Genomic DNA, 22,014 nt, shown 5'->3' on the forward strand with positions numbered 1-22,014 from the left:
GGAGGGAGCAGATGACATTGCAGACGCCACAGCGGACGCAGACAGCATCAAGGGCGCAGATGGCCTGAGGCCGCTCGTGCAGGCTTGGGACTTATAGATCACGTGCATGTGACGTAGCCGCCTATGAGCCAAGGTGTCCGCGGGCCGTTGACAAGTGGTCCGGGCTTTAGTCTGGGATTTGGTAAATCGATGAAGCTCGGTGGATGACGAAGGAGTGGCCGGAAATCTCTTCGAAGTTTTCTCCCGCGGAGATCTTCAACGCCTGGCGAGACATGAAGACAGACACAGTGGTTAACTGCTTCTGCGAGGCAGGCTTCGAGATGGCGGAACTTGTGGAAACCGGTAAAGACGACGACGAACGCATAGACTACGTGTTTCGCAAGTTGTCATCCCGCTACCCGGCAGCAGTTCCACATGAAGTGTCTGCGGACGATATTGTGGAAGTGAACTGCAATGTCTGGGCCGTTGCAAGCCTTGAAGACGAGGACATAGTAGCTGCGGTCGCAGGGATGCAAGATGCCCCGGCCTACAGCTCATGTGACGAGAAGGATCGTCTGGCCGAAGCGTTGGCTACACGCGCGTACTACGCCGTGGAAGCGACGGCAGCATTCGGCGTCATTCGCCGTTGTATCGGTCACATGGAGGAAACCGGGCTGTCGCACCTGGACAACCTTGATAAGATCGAGACTAGCGTCTTTAACTTCATTTAAAAAACGAAGAAGCAGACCAAGATAAGCAATTTTTTTTTCACGCAAATAAAACATTCTGTTGCAGCGTGTGTGCGGAATTAGTTGTCATTCTTGTATGTGCCATTTGTAGGTGATGGTCTGCTACAGGTAAGCTCTCGGGCCTGTATTTTTTTATATAGAAGTTTTCATATATCGAACTGATTCGGGATCCCCTTCGGGTGCGATATATCTTTGTTCGACTGTATTGAATCAACCCAGACAATGAAATGAGGCGAGGTATACCATATTTACACGCATAATTTGTGCCCTTGCATAATTTGCGCATCCTTAATATTTCGCCAGCTTTTCTGAAAAAAAAAAAAAAAATTGCTCGCATTCCGTATTTACTCGCATAATCCTCGCACTCGCACAATTCTCGCACACCCCACACTGCCCAACAAACATATCATTTCTTTTTTCCTCGATAAATTATCGCACCCCCGAAAACTGCTGCAATAATGTCGTCTGCTCTTTCCAGCCACTGATGATGATAGTGCACGTCATCTAGCACCATTGCCCCGCCGCGGTGATCTAGTGGCTAAGGTACTCGGCTGCTGACCCGCAGGTCGCGGGTTCGAATCCCGGCTGCGGCGGCTGCATTTCCGATGTAGGCGGAAATGTTGTAGGCCCGTGTGCTCAGATTTGGGTGCACGTTAAAGAACCTCAGGTGGTCGAAATTTCCGGAGCCCTCCACTACGGCGTCTCTCATAATCATAGCGTGGTTTTGGGACGTTAAACCCCACAAATCAATCAGTCATCTAGCGCCATCTCTTAAGCATCAAGCGTACTATTGCACAGAGATTCAATCCAACTCTAGCGAAGCCGAAGTGGCCAGTGCGCGTTGCGGCATGTTTTGTATGTTGCGTCGGTAACCTTGTCAAGTTATGAGGCGATACTGAAGCTGTACGGCTGCTTTCAAGTTGCAAGTGATAGATAATGCACTAAAGAACGGCAACAGGGCTGTCGATAGGCCCTTGGAATTGATGGTAAACTTTATTTCTTAAGAAGGAAACTGTGGACAATTCTGTTAAATAGCCATCAGCCCAATGCTGACGTCCCACGCTTATCTTTTGAGGGCTTCTGTTGAGCGACGAACGCTATCGCTACGCCCGCAACGTCTGCAAGCTTTGCGTATGGTATTCTAATTCTCGACTATTTGCTTCCACTTTTTGTGTCTCAATTTAATCTTGTCTTGTGTTGAACCTCTGCTTTTATTGTTGAGGTAAGTTTTAATTAGTACTTCTTAAAGCTTGCTGTTAGTTGTTGGTGTGAAAATTCCGATTTGCGGCCACTTGGTTTTCTTTTTCGCTCTGTACGTTTTCGTAGAAAGTTTTCCCGCGTAATTCTCGCACCCCCCAACTTTTAATCGGTTTTCCGGCAAAAAAAGTGCGAGAATTATGCGAGTAAATAGGATATTTTGTTTTCCCTGACCCGCTCGAGCCAGCTCGCTGGCGCATGCAACTTTGGACATTTCTATGCTTCGGCCAGATGCACGCCTCGCCGAGCGCAGTCAAACAGGCTGCAAGTGCGCAGTTTCTTCTTCCGAGGACTTCCCCCGAACTAGGGTCCCTAGAATACCGCACCCGAACACAAACCTGTTGATCGGTCGCCGAAACTGCTCGAGCATTTGCCTCCCCTTATCTCCCAATCTCTACCACTGCGATAAAGGCGAGAATGCACTCTCGTGTCACGTCACGGACGACCTGCTGCATCGGATGCATGCGAGGGCTTGTCGCACCAACTGTTCTTTTCGTTCTCTGCGTCCGCGCTGCAACGCATGCTTGGTTAATTTCAGAAGTTAAGGTTTCGCCATCCAGCCGACGTGTTTTGACGGTTCCCTTGCCGTGTGCTACAGTAATTTTATAAACGGCGAAATTGAAGCTCGCTGTTGTAAATTTCGCTGAAGAAAACGGGAAGCGTGCTGCCGCAAAGCACTACGAGAGGGCGTACTTCAACGTGACGACCGGCGCGATCAGTACGCGAGTCTGCGCTTGCTAGTTCTCTGCCATTGAAGGAGGCCTTTTCAATTATGTGCGGATGCTTAGTTCTCCCAGTATCGCCGTGTCGTGGGACCTAGTTTCTACCAGTATTGTCGAAAAAGATTCAAGAAAATGGGGTGTTCGAACGTGCTAGATGGAACTGAGGACGACGATGCGCTTCAGGAGGGCGGTGGCAGTGGACGCGACAATGATTTCCGATCGGACTTCGTGATTAGTGATCCCCGCTAGGCAGCGCGTGACCGGATCTGACTGTTCAAAGGACGCGCTAATTATTTAAAAATTAACAAGTACGCTTTGTTTGTGCTCCAATTTATTTTTTTTTTCTTAATGTATATATTACATGCGTTAGGATTGTGACATATTATTTTGTATGCGCTCGCAAAATCCCCGCATAATTTGCACACCTCCTTCTCAGGGCCCCAAAATCGCGTTTCACGACCCCTGACAGTGAAAGTTCTGACTGCGACTTTTTTTTTGCAGTAATTTCTAGCTTTGTGTCTGGTAATGCCAAGATGGAATTGTAAACATGTTATCAAATATTATAATTAAGGCTAATATAACTAATTATCAACAATTTGGCATCAGTTTGAAACAATTGCCTAAATATGATAAGATACTCTATAGTGCCCCACAGTAAGGCAGTGCCTGAGACCATATGCACTCAAGCTTTGGTGATGCGGATTGTGCTGTATGTGCCGTTTTCAAATAGGGGGACCCGCGGGCGGTGAACAATGAAACTTAGTGGGTGCTTTGAGCGTGTCCCCCTCAGAAAAAGAAAAGCATTTCTGGCGTAAGCAACCAAGACAACCTTGAGAGCAGCTAACGACAAAGGAGAAGTGACAAAGAAATCTTTGCCAGACGGGTTATTGTGCACGCCCCGCAAATGTTCTTTGACGCCCACAATGCTTTCTTGCGTCTTCAGTAAGGTCACGAGAGGGGCTCCTGTCCACGTCAAACTACAAAAAATGTTGATTGCACCTGAATATTTGGATGAGCACGTTCTCTTATTTCAAAACCAAATTGAAATATCTTATAGGCAACAACGCTTGTCTTTAACATAACGATCTTTTTGAGTCCCCAAATTTGGTGTCGAGGATCCTTTAAGAGTTGTCTCTAAAAGGGATTTTTCGATTTAAAGTTTCTAGATTAACATTTTCACTGTGTGGAACATGGAGAAAGTAAATTTACCGTATTCACTTGTCAAATCTGTACCTTTCTTATTAAGAGTGACAGTGTTGCTTCTGCCTTACATTTAAGCATGAAACAGAAATCACGTTTATGGTGTTGGTGATAGCTGAACTTCATAAGGGCGAGTGCAGTGCCATTGCTTTCACATGATGGGGACTGAGCACATTTCACTGCTACTTCACACACGTTTATTTCATTGTTCACTATGACCTGTGTGAATCAAATCTGTTCCCAGCTAAGTCCTAATGAGGTGTGGTTTTCTTGTAAAGGCTTGTATCAAGAGGAATTTAGCATGCTTAATATAGCTGCATCACTCCTATTTGGGTGCCTGAAACATGTCTGGCAGTGGTTCTATTGAAGCAGGATATCATCAGCCGCATGTCAAGGAAGAAAGGTTTCTGTAAGTCGAAGATGGCAGGGTATGGTCCGAAGCTCGAAGTGCTTGTGTAACTCTTTAGAATGATCATGCCCTAATTCACAGACTGTTAAGATAACAACCTATGAATTAGCGCGCGATCGAGATGTATACAGATGTGATCCAGAAAGCCAGAAAATCTGAATCACAACTGACAGGAGAATAAAGTTGACATTCTCAGTGAATCATACTTTTTTTTTTTTCTGATCATGAACAAAGGGGCATACCATAGCTTTTTTTTAAAAGTCGGGTAGTATGCAGTAAGAGACTGGTGCTTTTCACAGCACCATTAATCTGAAAGCAGGACATGAAAGGCATGCCCACTTAGACACACCTGGTGGCCACTGCCACCCTCCATAATTTTTTGATGCTTGTGGCTTCAAGCACTACTGCATCAAAACCACTTCCGCGCAGTATATTTTGCAGCACAGTATGGCATTAGAATTTTTGCAAATTGAGTTGACTCTTTGGTGACGCATTATTATTTACATTAGAAAGTCGAACCCCACTACAACGAAACTGACAGAGCGCAGAAAAAAATTTTGTTGTAGTGAAATCGAAAAATTATTGCTGATCTGAGTTAGCAAAACAAAGGAATGTTTATTCTCAGAATTCAAAAATTGTCCACTGCTTCCTTATCTTTCCCAGCAGCGTCACGACACGATTCTCACCCGTGCATAGCGAGGCCATGGTGAAAAGCACGCTGAAACAACGCCTACAACCGCTTCCTTGAATGAACCAAGCAGTTGCATTAACACGTTAACACCAGCAGCTGTCCGCCACCAAAGTGTATCCAACAACGCCGAAATGGAGGCAGGATATCGTGAAGTGGCGCCTTTTGCCTTATTCTATGCCATTCTTATCATCCATCAATCGTGGCTAGCTGATTCTGTTGATAATGCGGACGAGCAGCCATTATGATTAGTTACCACACTGGCCAAGCGCGAACAAAATGACAAGCATTGGCATCGGAAAAGGCACCGTTCCCCGGATACACCCAGCAGCTACGGGAAGGAAACCATGAACTGAGTGACTGAACTTCAGCTTTACGTCTGCGGTTCAAAAGCAAGCCAGTGGCTAAAGCAGGGCAGTCTCATTGCCATCACTATCGAGCAATGGTGGCGCCCATGCTTGCTGAACAGCGCTGGTGTCTGGGGGTGCTAACGCGTGTGTTAGACTTCGTAGACATATTTTTAAGTACTGAAACTGCATCAAAATGTTAAAGATTGTATTTACGGTATAGCAATAAATATCTGAGCTTGGCATTGCATCGTGCAATTTGGGATGGCAGAAGAAAAAGTGTTGGTTGTGGCAACAATATTTATGCATTGACTCCTACGGACTGCTCACGGGGAACCGTGAATTTTTCGTTGTAGCGCCTTTTGTTGTAGCGGGGTTCGACTGTACACTCTCAGGAAGTGGAATTGCTGTTGAAATGGAACTCTAACATTATTACTTTTGTACTTGAATGCCCCTGTTCATCTATCAGTAATAAGTGGAATTGTTGTTAAATGGAACATATTTTTCTGATCCTTGCAGGTTCTGTTTAACAAGATTGTACTGTACTCAGACTTTTAGGCACTTGAGAAACCTTTAGGCAGTCATGTATGCATTGGACGCTGCTGTCAATCTTCATTCTATTGAACTCTGGGAAATCCAGTTGTCCTCTAATAGCAAACTATTTTCTAACTCGGCAAAGCTTTAAAGGGACACTCAAACAAAACAATAAGCTTAAACTGTTGAATTACCATATTTACTCTCACAATCCTCCCACTTTTTTTCCCGGAAGACTAATAAAAGTTGGGGAGTGCGAGTATTACACGGGGAAATTTTTCCACGAGAACGTACAAAGAAAAAAGAAAACAAAGGGGTCACAAGTCTAGATTCTCACGCCGGAAACTAACTACAAGCTTTGAGAAGTACTAATTAACGATTTTAACTAATTAATTAACGGTTAACAATTTTAACTAATTAACGATTAATTTAACAATAAAACCACAGGTTCAACAGAGGGCAAGATTTATTTGAGGCACAAAAGCCGAAAGCAAATAATAAAATACCCTACGCAAAACTTGGGGGCATAGCGTTAGCGTTGCCCGTGAAAGGTTAGCATTTGACGCCAACCTTGGGCTGATGGCCATCTAACACTGAATCGTCCACAGTTGTGGCAGTTCTCTGCCTACGAAATAAAGTTCGATTCATCCTAGTCTTTGGCTCACAAAGGGTCCAATGCATCTTGGTGGCTTTCAGCTGCTCGTGCTGCTGTTGCCAGTAGCGAACACATAACTTGTCTATTTTGAAGTGCCTATCGGTCGCCTTGTTGCTGTTTTTTAGTGCATGATCAACTACTTTCAACTTGAAAGCAGCCGTGCAATTTTCCTATGTATTCAGATTTAGTATTGCATAATAAATCACTTGCGTTAGCTTGTTTATATCACTAAGTTATAGCGTAACACCATTTCAAAAACAAAAACCGGTAAAACAACACCCCACGAAGCACTAGACTGGCAGCCCGATCTATGATCGTGTAATCAAAGCTCTAAAAGCTGATCGGCTCGCTTCTAGTTGCAAGTAGTCAAAGCAGTGAAATTTGAAAGAAATGCTTCGTGCTCGGTACAAAGCAATTTAAGTACTTAAACGTATTATATGAAAACGAATTGTGTTATGTTAGGTTTAATGTGAATGTTTTGAGTGCAGTCAAACAAGCAATTGCAGATATGCAGGGGCGCTTTTGGTAGACATGGGAGTGTGCAAAACCGAGCATCAGTGTTAAAAAACAAACAAACAACATTGTCTTATTATCCATAGTTATGAACGAAGCGAGAGTATTTGAAGTGTAAGCAAGCCGCATCATTTACAGTGAAACCTCGATTATACGACTTTCAGGGGACCACGCAAAACCGTCGTATAATGCGGGCGTCGTATAATCCAAAAACTAAGGATATATAAGCAGTGACGATCATTGCTGCCCCACAACAGTCAGTACATAATGCCTGAGCAAGTCCGCAACGCAATACGGCGATACTCCGGTAAACGTAGATTAAATTACTTGAAAAAATGACAACCACGCATTTTATCGGAGGCGTGAACGAACCTTTATTCTCACCTCTTAAAAAAATCTGTAATTTTTTTCTGCGAGTTGGCCCAGCCACGACGCATCAGTTTCCTTTCGAGAGCTGCGACATCTTGCAGCAAGTCGCCGACCTCGTCGTATGCGCACGCAAACGACGAGGTCGGCGACTGTTGTCGACGTAATCCAACACGTCCGTGTAAGTCGGTACGGAAGCGCTTGCCTCTGCGGTATCGTCCATCTCTTCTTCGTCGGAAGTTTCCGCAGAGTCGGGACGCACAGTTTCAATAATGTCATCCAGCGACACTGCACTGCACACAGCGACATCGTCGTCGGCACCAACATAGTCCGCGAACGATCCAGGCAGCTCCAGGCGCCCAAACTCGGGTTCGTCATCATCAAGCACTGCAGCCTCACTGAAACAGCCGCCACTTCTCGTAAAACCGCAGTGTCTGAAGGAGTTGGCGATAGTTTCCTGCGTGACCGCGTCCCATGCACTAGCGATGTAGTGCATTGCATCGAGCACAGAGAGCTTCGTGGCCATCTGCTTGCGTTCCATGCCCGCTAGCCGACGCTGAACCAGAAACTTCCTGTATTTCTGCTTCATGCATTTGATGACGCCGGCGTCAAGTGGCTGCAGCTGACTTGTGCAATTCGGGGGCAGAAATGCGACTTTTACATTCCTCAAATGCGACGTATCCGTTGGATGGCACGGCGCATTGTCCAGCAGAAGAAGAATTTTTCTGTCTTTAGCCCCCATTCTCGAGTCTAGCTGCTGCAGATATGCAGCAAACTTGGCAGCAGTCATCCAGGCTTTGCGGTTAAACGTGTATTGGCACGGCAGCCTTTTCAAATTTTTGAAGCATCGCGGCTTCTCAAACTTGCCAATCACGAGGGCAGGAAGCTTTTCCGAGCCGTCTTCATTAGCGCAAAGCAACACAGTAAGACGCTCTTTGCTCCGCTTACCGCCGTGACAACCCTCTCCTTTGAACGTCAAAGTCTGGTCTGGCTGCATATTGTAAAATAATCCAGTTTCGTCTGCGTTGAATACGTCGCAAGGCTTGTACTGCCGTATCAGTTCCGGCAGCAATGCGGTCCATTGTTCAACAGTGGAGGAGCTGACAGACGAGCTCTCTCCGCAGCAGCGGCTGTAAACAACTCCATTTCGTTTTTTAAAACGATCTAACCAGCCGTTGGAGGCTTTAAAGTCGTCAATGCCGCAGCGCAACGCAATCATGTCTGCCTTCTCCTTCAAAATTGCGCCATCCACGGCAATAGCTGCACTGCGTGCCTGACGCAACCACTCTACGAGGGCCTTCTCCATGGCAGCGTATTTGCCATCTTTCGCGGCCTTCCTGTTCAGGCCGAACTTTGACGCATTCAGCAGGATGCTGTCCTTCTTCGCGAGGATCGTTTTCAGCGACGACTCGGGAATGTTCAGGTCGCGGGCAATGCTGGCCTTTGTTGATCCGGTCCGCTTCTCCGCCTCCTCAATAACTCGAAGCTTTTCGCCGAGCGTCAGCGGTTTTCGGTTTCGCGACATCGCGAGACGCAGAAGTCACAACCAAGAGTACTAATGTCAGAATGCACAAATGTGGCACGTGGACTCAGCAGCTGCGGCGCACAATCTATCAACGATGCACACACGTGAAGGAATGGCCACAGAACACCCACCAGTTTGAATGGCAAAATGGCAGTGGGCCTATTCAATTTTTGCAAGCGCATACCTCAGCGCAAGCTTTGACCAATCGCGTGTGGTTAAAACGCCCCAGCCCTCTAGTAGATAAACACCATGGCCGGTTCCCGTGGCTGTCAACAATCGCCGATCAACATGTCTGGTGCAACCCGTGCAACAATGCGAAATCTAGTGAACGTTATCGCACGCTCGAAAGTGATCGCGAAATTATCTGCCTTGTTACCTGCTCAATCACTCCCGAACCACAAAAAAAAAGAGGGGGAAAGAAAAACAAAACAAGACCGCAACAAAAGTGCGCAGTGCACTGCGACAAAATGAATGCGCTCCGGCTGGCTTTGGCCGACGTTGGCTTTGGCTAGCTAGCCTAGGCCGACCGCGACTGCGTTGCGTGCCGAAAAATTGAAGCGGCTCCGTGAATGCAGCGCCGCGGAAAGAGAATGCAGCATGGAATGCAGAAACGAGCTCGGTTTCTCGACTTTAATCCGGCCGCGCTGCCGGAGTGTGCCTGCGTGGCAGTCTGCGTCGTCGTCTCTGTTTTTTTTTTACTCGGTCAGTCCAGGGAAGCGTCGTACGAGGCGGGGCCGGCGTAAAATTGTGTCGTACAATTGAGGTTTTTAATACATTGCTTCTATGGGAGTTTTGCCGGGACCGAGCCAATTCGTCGTAAAACACGGGTCGTCGTAGGACCGGGGGACGTATAATCGAAGTTCCACTGTATTGTCAACCAATGAGTTCACCAAGACAGCAGGATAGAGACGATAGGTGGGGCCATCTGGAAGTGCAAAGAACCTGGCAAGCAGGGAACGTTTTCTATATCTCCACCAGTGTGCATTCCCTATATATATATTCTATTGACTCCTTTGTGTATAACTGAATGCTGTGCACACCGAAACGCACCTATATTTAGCTAATTTAGAGGCATGAGCGAGCATGACCGAAGCATGCATCCTTTGGGACCTTCTCATTGCTGCTTGGAACGGTGTTCATTTTGGAATGGCTGTTCTGCAAAGGGTCGATCGAAGCAAAAATGAGTCTGGACGTTGCGAATCACGGCGATTCCACGCTACAGACTGTCGTATTCAAGCCTAGTCAACATTTTGTACGGCGATGACGGCAATGCAGGTGACAAGGCATGACTGAAAGTGTGCGCCTAGCAGACGAAATGCTTGCCGAGTAGCTGAGCCTGACGTCACTCTTTTTTGTGGAGAAGTAATCAACTCTGGTGCGATCTGGAGGTGACCGCAAGGTAGCATCACTGGTAGCGCTTCGAGCGCTAAAAATGGCGGGATTGCCGGCCGTTTTGAATTGTGCTAGATACCAGTGACATTAATCAATAAAAGTGATAGGTATTCGGCCCTCACTTGCGCTAGGGGGTCGATAGCTACTCTCGAAAAAATCTTCACATGAGTAAATTTAATGTCAGTGCTCCTTTAAGGACATCATAGTTAAATGAAGAAAAATTGACATGGGCAGGGCACTAGCGCGTAGGCAAGATAACCGCTGGTCATCTAGGGTAGCTATACTCGGCGACAACTTTCTGGGGCAGTGCAGCCAAAGCTACGGGGACGGAGCGTCTGCACATGTGTTACTACGCCAAGTAGTCTGTTTTCGTGCGATTTCGGTTTCGCAAGCTCATCCAACATGTACTTTTTCGCATGGCCACCATGCAATAAATCTGTCTTACATTTATTTGGGAGGAAATAAATAAAATGTTCATTTTTAAAAGAAAAAACAGGAAGCTTCTTTGAGCATTGCGATTCGTTCCAGAAAAAAGAAAGGTGCAGCCGAGCAGGTACTGGGCAATTGTAACAATGCAAAGCCAAAAAATCATCTCCCTGAATTGCAGTGCATACTTGGTCGGCATCATTATTTCCCCTTATTTTAGAGACGCAAGAACATGCTGCAGATGCTCACATTGTTTTTTAGGAGACACGAAGGTAGCGACGAGAAGCAGAAATTTTGACACCGATCGGTCATGAGCAGGCGTCTGAAGTTCGTAAATTGAAGTTGGTGGAACGCAATTTTTACTTGGCCAAGAAGGCTGTTTTTTTCATTCAACAGGGTAATATAAGTGAACGCGTTCGGCCAAGAACGCTGTTTTTTTTTTTCAGTCAACAGGGTAATATACATGAACGCGTCTGTTACTTGGCCAAGAACGCTGTTTTTTTCAGTCAACAGGGTAATTACATTAACGCGTCTGTTACCGACAGGAGTGGTGTTACAGTACGCAATCTTCAGAGTTGTCGTATCAACAATATTAGCCAGCTGAAACACCGACCACGTATGTAACACAATTTAGAAAAAGGTTCATTGGCTTTATGTTCAGTTTCCAATCGCCTTCTTTCTTCCAAGCAGCTGGTGTTGCTGAAAACTGGCAGATCTCCAGCGTCACTTTCAAGGCGGCTATAGCGATTAGAGTCCCACTTGCGCTGATGATATGACTTGCAGACAAATACTTGGTGATTGCATGTGCCGGAAACAAAATATTTCAGAATGCACTACTGTCTTCGTTTCTACCTGCTCGATGAATGCACTTCACCCGATGAACACCCACCCATACTCGCTTATAAGCTTCGATGTGAACTTGTTGGAACCGAGCGACGTCGTCATTATTTTCCGGGACAAGAAAAAGGTGAAATGGCACCAGAAAACCAGAAAACTAGAAACCAGCAAAGAACGAAAAACCTACACAGGTGATGCTTTTTAGTAATAATGTGAACAATCTTCAATATATTTACATCTTTTCTTTTTATATTTTTCATTATGCTGCGCAGCATACCAAAGTAAGCGTTCGTAGACTACACGCAGAAGCGTAGTAAGAAAGGGCGTGCTTGGGCTTCGTAGCCTTGGCTGTGCTGCCACAGAAAATTGTCGCCGAGTATAGGTATATTCTAAGAAAAGGCAAGCGTGTGAGGTGGAGAGGGAAAGTTAGGTGGGCAGACAAGATTAAGAAGTTTGCGTGTGTAAAACATGGAAGCATCAAGCACAGGACTGGGTTCTTTGGTGGAACATGGGAGAGGCCTTTGACCTGGGCAGTCAGGCTGATGATGATAACATCAATACCATATTTCCTATTTACCGCCCACAGACTACACTACAAGCTTCTGAAAAGCAAAAAATAATGAATACCCACATATTCCTGGGAAGGCAATCTGCTCGCCGAAGCACTGAAAATATTCAATTTTATATTGAAGTATGTGGTATGTTGCACTGATTCCCATTTGATTTTTTTTTTCTGTTATATATGTGTGGGTGTGACTAATATAGAAATAGTGTCAAGGATTCATTGCTACCGTATAAAACATCAGTGTGATTTAAGCGGGCACTTCTCGACAAGGCTTTGGGTGGCACTTCAACCTCTCCCTCTCTTTTTTTCTTTTCATAGGTTCATCCTCCACAATGTTTATATTGTCTCTGAGCACATTCTGAACTTCGTAAATATTTCCCATGATTTCAGGTCTCTGTAATTTTGCAGTAGTGGATTCTATTAGTGTCTTGCTTCACTGCTCTGGCATTTTTTAAGCACACATAATTGCTCTCAAACCTCGATATAACAAACTTGGATATAACGAAATATCTGTTATAACAGAGTAAATAAATAGTCTTGCCGTAGATATAGTGTGGGAGTATATCTTTATAACGAATTTTTGGATATAGCAAACATATTTTCGTGTACGATGGAACTTTGTTGAGGTTTAGTGTATACTTATTGGCATGAGTTAATGACATTCTGGTTTTCAGGGCGGTGTCTTGGCTGGAGATGTGACAGATGTCCTGTTGCTGGATGTAACCCCACTTTCTCTTGGAATTGAAACTTTAGGAGGTGTATTCACCAAGTTAATTAACCGAAACACAACCATTCCTACCAAGAAGAGTCAGGTTGGTTCTCTTCCTCCATTGGCATGTGTGTCTTTGTTAACATTGTAGTCTTTATTTGTAAATTTGGATTTTATAAAAAGTAATTTTAGTGCCATTCATGCTGATCAAGTTACTTGTGTGGGATCGTTGATAAACTGATGAATGTCATATTACCCCACATGCTCTCACTATGTAGTTATGTATGACATCATTTTGTCACACCAAGAGTATATGGAACAACATGTACTCCTTGAGAAAAAAAAGTTTAGTATTTGGGGGAGCATGTGTGCCACATAACTAATCAATCCTAGCCTACGTCGCGATCTTTCCTTGAGTTATCACCGTGGTCACGACACACCTGCTTGTCATGCATGCTATCATCGTGACATAACATTGTTGATAGAAAAGCGGCTAGAGCAAAGTTTTTCAAAAAGGAAATGCTTGATATTAAGATGTGGATTTTGTTCTGTAGCGGTAATCTTTCACGAAGTACTTTGGAAAACCTGTTTTTGGTAATTTCCATCTGGGGCAAATACAGCCAGTAATATGGGTTTTAAGGTAGTTTTCACAAGCTTTTTTTTGTTAATTACAAGTGCTATGCTTTTACAGCTATTTCATGTTAGTTTTTGCTGATGACTTAAGTTTTGCAATAGCATAGTGTGTAATAGATGGCTGAGCAGTGATGTACAATTTTTCGTCTCCTAATGGGGAGACCCCCTTGAGGAGAAAATGAACTGAGCTCGGATTTATTGTCTGAAGTGCCTAAAATTGTTTGCAGTGTTGGCATGATATATCATTGCAAGGGCTTCTGCTGTTGCAGGTCTTCTCTACAGCTGCTGATGGCCAGACACAGGTAGAAATCAAGGTGCACCAAGGTGAACGGGAAATGGCCTCTGACAATAAACTTCTTGGTCAGTTCAGCTTGGTGAGTCCAGTTCTCTCCTTGCCTTTTCACAAAACTTCCCAGCTTGAATGTGTAGCAAATCACATTTAGAGTTTTTGCATTTGCTGGCTGATAATTGGGATATAAAAGTTTGTGGGATGTTGTGGAGTAAGCTCACCTGTTGATGTAGAGCTGCTAAATATTCATACAAATACTATAACACAAAACACAACCTAAGATGAGTGTCATGTAGTGGAGGGTCACATGTGAGGTATCTGCATTTTGTTGCAAGAGCTTTAGACGCGTTAAAAGTGTGTAGTTTTAAACCTGCACTGAAATTTCACAGCACACTAGCCTCCGGCATTTCCTCTCGATCAAAACGCGATTGTGATCAAAACCACTTGTTTCAGGTGAGCAGCTGAGCACTGTAACCTGCTGTAACCACTGAGCAACTGCAATAACAGAATATGTGATACGCACCAGTAGACATGCATGACGTCTCAAAAACTCCCTTGACACATCTTCAACACCCTCATGTACAGAATCCCCGAAGGGGCGTCTGTGTAAAGCTGTGCGCCACCGCCACCCGTTTTTGCCCACGCCGTTCGCGCCGCCGCCTTTCAAGACCCACGGGTCTTGAAAGGCCGAAAATCGCGAAAAAAACCCGACTTTTTAAAGTTGACATTTTCGGATTCTGCAACTATTTTTGCACTTATCTGAGAAATTTCAAGCTTCTCGTGTCATTATTTATGGCATAAAATCAATTTATAACACCTCTGTGAGATGAATCTGCGCACAAATAGACGCTAAAGTCGCGCTTTTTCCATGCCGAATCGTTGCCGTTACACATGAGCTATCGTGGTCATCTTGGTCTCATTTGGAAGGGTCGTTCTTCATCTTCAATTTTCCGCCACCAGTGGCTCGCCTTGCTTATTGTTTTTTCAGCAAAAACGCGTCATCGAGAAGAAGAACCGCGTGATTCTATTGGCTGTTTGGGGCACGTGACAAAACCTAGGCACCCCATTGGCCAAGTGGCGTTTCCGGCGTCTGCTTCTTCATCGTGACGTGCACTGACATGCGCCATTTTGTCATGGTGCTGCCGACTGCCTGCGCAGTGAAAAAGTTCCTCGCCGCACTAATTTGTGAAGTGGGTGTGACGATCATTCGTTCGCTGTAAACTTCAGAAAGAGCCCCTCTATCACTCAAGACGGGGAGGATAGCAAACTTGCGGCATTCAGCGGCGGTCGCCGTGTCACCGGTGTAGGCCTAACTTGCGTACGAGCCGGTCGGTTGTTGACATCGTAGCTGAAAGCGTTAGTGTTTTGGAGCCTCAACAGTTACAGGGCGGCAAGTAAAAAAGCAGAAGTGAAGCTACGAGAGATAGCAATCTTTGCAACGATGGAACGAAAGCGCAATCTTATCGCTAAACGCGCGGAACTCCGTGACAGGTCATAGGAGTGGAGTTCGCCGCGCGTCGGCGAACAGAAAATCAATTCGTTTACGGTGAACGTGCTCGCCGCCCGCGCAATGAAGGCAATAACAGAGAATATGTTATACGCAACAGATAGAGAGCTTGTAACGACGCTTCCGCAATGATGAACATATTGTGCCGCGGCCTCCACTCGAAAATGTGGCAATCTTGCGTGAAAAGGAAACTAACACCTCACTGCTCTTCGAGCCTTGAAATTGATGAGCAAGTGCATGAGTTCGGTCTGCGACATCAACTCAATCTGGACAAGCCGGAAAACCGCTTTATTATACATGGATCGCGGATTATGCGTGCACATTTGTCGCACATAGGCGTCAGCGAACTGATAAGCGGCCTAGTCGGCAGACGAGCCCACGGCAACCGCATTAGCTCTCAAGTGTGCCTCTGCGGAAAACATGCATCGGGCATTGAAAAAACTCAATTTAGGTGACGCAAAACAGAAGGACTACATGCCTGGTGCCTACTAAGAAAGCAAAATTTGCAAATCATTGTAAATAAACAGGTCTTCCATGCTGTTGTCTGCCCAAAATGGACTTGTGTTTTTGCATGATTTCTCAGGATTCAAATTTTGCTGCAGTTGCAAACTTGTCTAAAAAATATCTTTGCCTCCAGAGCAGCTAGGACTGTCATTTTTGTTGTTACATGTAGCTGTACCTTTAGTTTACACAATGGTAGGTGCGAATTTTTTATTGAGATCTTCAAAAAGTTTGATTTTTGCCAGAAATCTGACCATGAAGCGGGTGTGTCTGCAACACTGAAATGCAAGGTGCGAAAAACGCTTGCTAAAACTATCAAGTAAAAAAAAGTACTCCTACGGTTGTGTGGCTTATGTTCATAGGTACACAGGCATGTGCCAATAGTGGCTCTGCAATACAAATTTCTTGTGTTATTATACTGGCAAACGATAGGTAAATAGTTTTAGGATATCTCAAAAACTAGTTTAGAGGAACAGTATTTACATTTTTGAAATCAGCATCAAAAACTGAATTATACTGTGAATTTTCTTTATAAACTCATGAAAATATCTGGCATTTCGTCTCGAGTACAGTGTCCCCCCTTAAGCGGAGATGCTACTCGTAGACACTTTTTTTTTTAATATTCACGCTAGAGCAATGAAACTTGAGCTGTTTATGTAACTTTTTATGCTGATTTGAAATATATAATTAGTTTTCTTGCAAGTTTCACACTTCTAGCTCTTCATCATGACAAAGTGAAAACCTTAACCCTTTTGCTCTCCTCTTTTCATCACTAAACTTCTGTAATTTTTTACTATTCATAGCTCATAATGCTTCAAATAAAGTGCAGAGTGCAAATAACTAATTAGGAAGCACATACAAAATTAGTAATACGCGTGAAAAATAATAGAGGTAAAAAGTCCATATTTCACTTACCCTAGTAAAGGTATACGTACAATGTTTTTATTATACAATGAAATATTGAAATTTAAACTAGATAATTGCATTTGTCAAACTTTGGAAAAATTTTGGGAAAATTTTATGCAGATCCGAGCACTAGAAGTGCCCGAAAAAGGAGGGGTACATTGAAAAAAAAATGACCAAATTTGTGTTTTGAGGAAAATGAGTTTTAAAGTTAAAATTGAGTTTTTATTTATGAAAGATATCAATAAATCAGATGAAATTTACACACCAAAAACAACAATCCTTCTTGTAGTGGCCACTGCGACTAAAATACGCCAGTACCATGAGTTTGTACTTCTCGGCTTTTTCAAGCCAACTCTTCACAGACATTTCGCTTACAGACAGGGCCATGAAACGCTTGCCAAACTACCGCTCCATCTGGCAGAGCCTTGTGCCAACTGCAAGCTAGGAAAAAGTTTGACAGGACTGCGAAATTCAAACTAAGCCGAGTGTCATGCCATTTTGCAGCCATGCTTGTGCCACTTACCGTCGTACATAATAGCAGTGTCATCCCTGCTAAGTTCTCTCACTGCGAGCTCTTTCGACCTCTCAAGATTGGTGCTGAGGTCATCCATTGTCTCATCAAGAACTTGCCGGCTGACTGGTGTGAATGACTTTTGATGCATTGGCTTTTTCAAGCCAACAACTGCCGCAAATCGGACCAGCTGCTCGTAGTCTATTCCTACAGAGCGCGCCGCACAACTGCTTTCACTTGTGAGCAATGCTTTTTTTCATTCATAAAGGAGATAATTACACGAAAAAAGCATTGTTCAGCTGCACTGCTCGACAAGACATGGACCCCGCAAATAGGTTTCACAGCACAAACAGGCGCACAGCGGCCAATGGCGGTCCCCAATTCGTACCATGTGATAAGCCAGTCGCGGCGCTCGAAAAACACGCAGAACAGTGCTTTTTTTTATTATTTCTTGCACTGCATCAGCGAGAGCAACTGTTAGTATTTGAAGAGTGAGGCTCGACTCTTCGACTCATGCGATCAACAATGGCGAGCAGCGGTGCGTTATCAGCGGCAAGGTGCTCGAAGACTGCACACTTTTGACCTTTAATAAGCCCCTTGTGCCCTTTAGATGCAATTTTAAAGCATTTTTAGTTATGTCTTGACCTGTATTAATTTCTTATAACAGTAGAGGTACTAATCTTATAAAAAAATAAAAAATCGGTAATTTCGTAAAAAACGCGTTTTTCGACCCGCATCTCCCCTTAAGGGGGGAGGTGGCGTTTAAAAAAAAAAAAACTTTTATTGTTGACCTACAGCAATGAAATTTGACATGCATACTCATAAGTGTCTTGAATAGGGAAATATGCAGTTTCATCATCATACCTTCAGTAGTTCTCAAGTTACATAATGCTACATGGTCCAATTACATAGTCTGCTTGTGGAAAGCCTAGCGCTGTTACAAAACAGCCCAGCCGTGGTGGTCTAGTGGCTAAGGTACTCGGCTACTGACCCGCAGGGCGCGGGTTCGAATCCCGGCTGCGGCGGCTGCATTTCCGATGGAGGAGGAAATGTTGTAGGCCCGTGTGCTCAGATTTGGGTGCACGTTAAAGAACCCTAGGTGGTCTAAATTTCCGGAGCCCTCCACTACGGCGTCTCTCATAATCATATAGTGGTTTTGGGACGTTAAACCCCACATATCAATCATATCAATCAGCTGTTACAAAACATGCCAGGAAGCTGTGAATGGTGTTGATCTTCACTCAAAAGAAAGCTACAGGGTATGGCACTCTCAGAATTCTTTAATAAGTTCTCTTTTTTTTTTTTTTAGAGATCATCATGGCTGCCGACACACATTGTCAGAAACAGTGGCACGGACAAATCATCTTCTAGAAAAAAAAAACAGGGCATAAAACAGAAATTGAAGATTGCTGTACCCACAAGCAGTGTTCAGGGATTCAGGAAAAAAAAACAATCAAAATCCGTCCAGTCATTGCCGTGCTACTCTTTCCACGAGCAATGCACAATGCCCAAAACACACTTGTGAGAAAAATCCTGTCGAAGTTTTCGACAGGCTTTTTTCGATGAACGTTTTTGTTTCTTGTTGGATATTGATGAAAATTGGCACAGACACTAAGAATGACCTCACAGTGCTTCCATAAAAATTTTGAAGCGATATCGCAAATACTTTACGAGAGACAAATTATTTCTTCATTGACCCATGTTGAGCGGCTGAGAATAATGCCAAAAAAAAAAAAAACAGTATTGAGAAAGCTGCGTTTAAAGTTTCAACTTTTCTTTACGTCTCTAAGACACCTAAAAATTGTGATCTCAGGTTTTCCTTGTGATATTTGACTTCTTTTCATGATTACTCCTTTTCATGATTTACAAAGAACACGTATGGATTTCAAACCAAATTCTTTGTATGAAGGTGTGGTGTGATAGGTGAAAAGGGGTTTATTGGCGACTGTTGCGACGGTGGTCCTACGATGAAACGCGATCGGGAAAGAGCAACGGTCAAGCAGATGCCGGCGATGATCAGCACGAGCCGAGCGAGAGAAGCCCAGCACCCAGTACCCAAGTGGTGGCGATGTTGCTTGCCAACGATGCGTTTTCTTCTTCACAATTTGCCCTCGTAGAAAAAGAGCCATCTTGGCGACCTAAGAGTCTGGAGGCAGAGGGCTATGATATGGCTTAAGGCGGGCGACGTGGACGATGTCACGTCCACGCCGGCGCATGTCGTGAGATGGGGAAAGTGGTTCAATGAGAAAATTCACCGGCGAGGTTTCCTCCAAAACGCGGTATGGGCCCTCGTACTTTGGAACGAGTTTTGAGGAAAGGCCGGGGGTTTGGTAAGGAATAGCCAGCCATACAAGTGATCCCGGGGAATAGCTGTGGCTTTGTGAAGAGTCGGCGTTGTTTTCCTTCTGGCGCTGCTGTTCTTGTGACGTAAAGGTGCGTGCGAGTTCACGGCACTCTTCCGCATTTCCGGCAGCTTCGAACACAGATGGGCATTCGGATGCGTCAGGACGGTATGGAAGGAGAGTGTCGATGGTGTGGGATGGTTCGCGCCCATAAAGAAGAAAGAAAGATGAAAATCCAGTGGTAGACTGTGCCACGGTGTTGTATGCGAACGTGATGAATGGAAGAATGCGATCCCAGTTAGTATGATTGGATGTCACATACATTGCGAGCATATCGCCAAGGGTGCAGTTAAATCTCTCCGTGAGCCCGTTAGTCTGCGGGTGGTATGCCGTGGTCTTGCGATGAACAACATGGCATTCAGAAAGCAGAGACGTGACGACTTCTGATAGGAAAGGTCGACCTCGGTTACTTAGTAGTTCTCGAGGTGCACTATGTAGTAGTATGAAGTGATGAAGGACGAAAGATGCCACGTTTCGCGCAGTGGCACTTGGAAGGGCGGCGGTCTCAGTGTAGCGTGTTAAATGGTCCACAGCGACTATGATCCACCGATTTTCATCTGATGTTGTCGGTAGAGGGCCATAGAGATCAATTCCGATCCGATCGAAAGGTTTGGCAGGGCACGGAAGTGGTTGAAGCGCACCGGACGAGTGGAAAGACGGTGACTTGCGGCGTTGGCAGTCAGGGCAGCCCATTACAAATTTTCGAACAAAATTATACATTCCGCGCCAGTAGAAGCGATAGCGAATGCGTTCGTAAGTTTTGAAAACTCCGGCATGACCACATTGGGGATCGTCGTGAAAGGAGGCGCAGATTCGTGATCGCAAGCTGCGTGGGACAACCAAGAGCCACTTATGACCTTCAGGGGCGTAGTTGCGTCGGTGTAGCAGCCAATCACGTATGGCGAAATGAGCAGCTTGACGTCGGAGAGATCGTGGTACCGCAGTGGTTGACGATCCAGAGAGAGAGTCAAAAAGGGAAGCGATCCACGGGTCCTTGTGTTGTTCACTGGCAAAGGAGTCGAGGTCGAGAGATGCGACGGAGTTGGTACCAGTGGTTCCGCAGGCCGAGTCTGGAGGTAAAGGTGAACGCGACAGGGCGTCGGCGTCAGAATGCTTGCGTCCGCTGCGATAGACGACGTGAATGTTGTACTCCTGGATTCGCAGTGCCCACCGAGCTAGGCGGCCAGAAGGATCCTTCAATGTGGCGAGCCAACAAAGTGCATGGTGGTCCGTTACCAGGTCGAATGGGCGACCGTACAAATAAGGGCGGAACTTGCGAAGGGCCCATACTAGCGCCAAGCACTCCTTTTCAGTGACGCTGTAATTGGCCTCAGCTTTAGTAAGCGTGCGACTCGCATAAGCGACGACATATTCGGAGTAGCCTGGCTTGCGTTGGACGAGGACAGCGCCAAGACCAACCCCGCTAGCGTCTGTGTGAACTTCCGTTGCAGCTGTTGGGTCGAAATGCCGAAGAATTGGAGGAGATGTTAGCAGACTACGGAGCGTGGCAAACGCAACGTCGCAGTCAGGAGACCAGGATGAAAGGTCTGCGTCACCGCGTAGGAGGTTGGTCAGTGGTGACATGATCGACGCACAATTTCGCACAAAGCGCCGGAAGTACGAGCATAGTCCAGCAAAACTGCGTAATTCTTTCAGTGTAGTAGGTTTCGGGAACTCAGCGACTGCTCGCAGTTTTCCAGGGTTGGGTAGAACACCATGCTTGGACACGATGTGTCCCAAGATGGACAGCTCTCACGCGGCGATGCGGCACTTTTTAAGGTTCAGTTGGAGCCCAGCGTTGGTTAAACATGTCAGAACCAGTTGGAGCCGAAGCAGATGTGTAGGAAAATCGGGAGAGAAAACGACAATGTCGTCGAGGTAGCATAGACACACAGACCACTTCAGTCCACGCAGTGTGTTGTCCATGAGTCGTTCAAACGTGGCAGGAGCATTACAAAGCCCAAATGGCATTACGTTAAATTCGTACAGGCCATCTGGTGTAATGAACGCAGTTTTCTGGCGATCAGCTTCTGCCATAGGAACCTGCCAGTATCCCGATCGTAAGTCTAAGGAGGAGAAGAATTCGGCTCCTTGGAGGCTGTCAAGGGTGTCGTCGATGCGCGGTAATGGATAGACGTCCTCCGCGTCACCTTGTTTAATCGCCGGTAGTCGATGCAAAATCGAATCGATCCATCCTTCTTTCGAACTAGAACGACAGGAGATGCCCAAGGACTGTGCGATGGTTGAATGACGCCACGGCGTAGCATCTCTTCGACCTGGTCGTTGATGACGTGACGTTCTGCAGCAGAGACACGGTACAGTCTTTGACGCAATGGCTGGTGCGAACCGGTGTCAATGTAGTGGTGCACTGCGGAAGTCCGACCCAATTGCG

General features: G+C 45.5%; 1 protein-coding gene across 1 annotated transcript in view; it reads left to right on the forward strand.

Moving 5' to 3' along the window:
* Positions 1-22,014, forward strand: part of Hsc70-5 (Heat shock protein 70 cognate 5) — an 83,197-nt gene that overhangs the window by 32,098 nt on the left and 29,085 nt on the right. Inside the window, exons 11-12 of the mRNA XM_037427397.2 lie at positions 12,839-12,976; positions 13,776-13,880. Coding sequence (XP_037283294.1) covers positions 12,839-12,976; positions 13,776-13,880 — 243 coding nt within the window. The remainder of the gene's footprint in view (positions 1-12,838; positions 12,977-13,775; positions 13,881-22,014) is intronic.

This window comes from Rhipicephalus microplus, chromosome X (assembly GCF_043290135.1).
Source record: "Rhipicephalus microplus isolate Deutch F79 chromosome X, USDA_Rmic, whole genome shotgun sequence".
NCBI lineage: Eukaryota > Metazoa > Arthropoda > Arachnida > Ixodida > Ixodidae > Rhipicephalus > Rhipicephalus microplus.